Source organism: Calcarisporiella thermophila (genome assembly GCF_041956535.1).
Source record: "Calcarisporiella thermophila strain CBS 279.70 unplaced genomic scaffold VTP21scaffold_27, whole genome shotgun sequence".
Lineage (NCBI taxonomy): Eukaryota > Fungi > Calcarisporiellomycota > Calcarisporiellomycetes > Calcarisporiellales > Calcarisporiellaceae > Calcarisporiella > Calcarisporiella thermophila.
This window is the reverse complement of record NW_027192217.1, coordinates 1-2,422: the sequence shown is the minus strand read 5'-3', so window position 1 is coordinate 2,422 and position 2,422 is coordinate 1. Positions and strand designations below refer to the sequence as shown.

The 2,422-nt window shown below is 46.0% G+C and overlaps 3 protein-coding genes across 3 annotated transcripts; all 3 read right to left on the bottom strand.

The window, feature by feature from the left end:
• Nucleotides 1–399: 399 nt before the first annotated feature.
• Nucleotides 400–942, bottom strand: VTP21DRAFT_6377 (uncharacterized protein; the record flags this gene model as incomplete). The annotated part of the gene is made up of 1 exon (XM_069397000.1): nt 400–942. The coding sequence occupies one exon, from the start codon at nt 940–942 to the stop codon at nt 400–402; it is 543 nt and encodes a 180-aa protein (XP_069246892.1).
• A 30-nt stretch (nt 943–972) lies between these two features.
• Nucleotides 973–1,953, bottom strand: VTP21DRAFT_6376 (uncharacterized protein; the record flags this gene model as incomplete). Its single annotated transcript, XM_069396999.1, has 1 exon — nt 973–1,953. One exon carries the CDS (start codon nt 1,951–1,953, stop codon nt 973–975), a length of 981 nt encoding a protein of 326 aa, XP_069246891.1.
• A 220-nt stretch (nt 1,954–2,173) lies between these two features.
• On the bottom strand, nt 2,174–2,422 carry VTP21DRAFT_6375 (uncharacterized protein; the record flags this gene model as incomplete). The annotated part of the gene is made up of 1 exon (XM_069396998.1): nt 2,174–2,422. A coding segment is annotated over one exon (249 nt), but the record flags the coding sequence as incomplete, so codon positions are not given.

The following is a 2,422-nucleotide window of genomic DNA, read 5'->3' as shown; positions in this document are numbered from 1 at the left end:
AATAAGCTTTTGATTGTCCTTCCTTAAACACTTCAGAAGACTAATAAACGACACAAGATGGTGGTTTGAAACGTATCCGGTTCTATCTCAATACAAAATAGCACACTTTATTCTAACTAAAGATATTCTCCTTTTTATACTAAAGATAATGTGTCACAATAAGGTAAAATATAAAAAAATATAAGGTGATTCTGGATAAATATGTTAATCGTATGAAAATAAGTATACTGGTCACCCCACAAAAATATCTATCACACCACATAGTGAATAAAAAGAAAAGTAAGTCACGAAATCTAAGCCTCCTTTCCTCCTACTGCGCCATAATTCCATATTGTGCCAAATTTCCTCACAACAGTCCCCCTTTCTCAATAAACTCGCCCTCGAGTTCCTCTAACATCTTCAGTACTCGCTCTCACTTTCTTCCACCATAAATATTCTCCTTTCCGAGAACGAACGCACTCTCCTGTCACTTCTAGCGCTTCCCACCTCTGGAATCATATCATGAGCACGTGTATAAGGCGACAATCGGTCCCCGTTTATTGGAGTTTCCTTCAGTCTTCCGGTCTCGTCGACTAAGATATAGGCACCTTTGTCTTTAACCTGAAAGACTCGGAACGGACCCTCCCATTTCGCGTCGAACTTATCGTGCCCTTCTATCGCCACTAATACCTCTTCACCCACTCTGTATTTCCGAGGTGTTATGCTAGCGTCATATCGCAGCTTGCTTCGCCTTTGCCTCTTATCGTGTCGTTCGGCTGCTAGCCTTCTAGCTTCTGGTAAGGTTTCGCTTATCCCCTGAACTCTCAACCGAAGTTCTTCCTCAAAGTCTCCTTCTATTACCGCTCCACTAGCTGCTTGCCATGCTCTAGGCATAACTGCTTGTTGCCCTATTAATAGCTCGCAAGGCGTCATTTTGGTTGTCGACTGCACCATCGTGCGCATAGCTAATAACGCTTCTGGCAACCTCTCGTCTCATTCCTTGCCACTCGCGACTTTTGCAATCGTTTGTGTCAGGGTTTGGTTTGTCCTTTCCACCATACCATTGCTCTGAGGTCTGTATGATGTTGTTGGTGCCGCACGTACCCCCAATCGCTCCATATATGTCTTCATGAGTTCACTCGTAAAATTGCTTCCTCGATCAGAAATCAGTCTCATTGGGCAACCATATCTTGACACAATCTCTTCGAAGATAAAATTAATCGTTTCTTCCGTTGTTATTGCTGGTACTGCCTTGGCAAACGGGTACTTTGAGAGATAATCGATCGCCACAAGTAAATACCGATTTTCATTCCTCGTGGGCGGTAAAGGTCCCACCGCATCAATCCCTATTATCTCCAATACCCTATTAGTCCTTACTGGTCTCATTTCTTCTACCCTTGTCTTATTCCTTCTTCTCTGGCATCTCTCGCATGATCTCACCACCTCCTCCACCACCTCGTATAACTGTGGACCTTCATATCTCCTCTTAACCCTTTCCCACGTCGCCTTTACTCCCTCATGCGCCTCCTCGTGTACCACTCGTACTGTTGACTTTGCATTTCCGGTGTGCAGTACCTCGATTGGTATATCTGTTTCTTTTTTCAGATATAGCTTCAACTCGTTGCCGACCGCACGATACCGCTGCGACCATCTCCTAATCCTCCTTCTCGTTACTCTGTCGCAATCCCTGGGAAACGATAGCTCCGTTAAATACCTCCATATCGCTACATACTTGGCCAAGTCCATTCCCTGCCTCACTCTTCGCCTCTCTCTCCTCCTCCTTGAATTAGGCACGTCCCCGTTCCTACCCTTCTCACCAATTCCCCTTCTTTCTTCTTCCGCCACATTAAGGATTCCCCGCACCCCGAAACATTCGCCATCCACCACGTCAACTGGTAACCTTGACAAGGCATCAGCCGGGTTGGCCTTTCCCTTCCGATGCTTAACCTCAAAATCATAATTTCCAAGCTCCATCGCCCAACGTGCTACTCTCCCCGTCGGATTCGGTAGATTGAAGATATATAGTAGGGATGAATGATCAGTTACCAATGTAAACTTGATTCCCGCTAGATAATGTCGGAAATACTGAATTCCCCATACAACCGCTAGACCCTCCAAGTGCGTAATCGAGTAATTCTTCTCGCTCCCATGTAGACTTCGACTAGCGTATGCAATTACACATTCATCCTTTGGTCTAGTGTTCTATCACGAGGTTGAATACCATTGGCGAGAGGGGATCTCCTTGTTTGACCCCTCGGCGTTGTGGGATGATGCGTGTTGGTCCTGCCTCGGACTCGATCCAGAAACCTATTCCTTCGTAGAGGCTCATGATCACCCGGATCGCATGGTCTCCAAAGCCAAGCAGCTCTAGGGACTGTTGGATCAGCGAGTGGTCTACCGATCCGAATGCGTCTTTGAAGTCGTAGCTCACGAGGTATAGCTT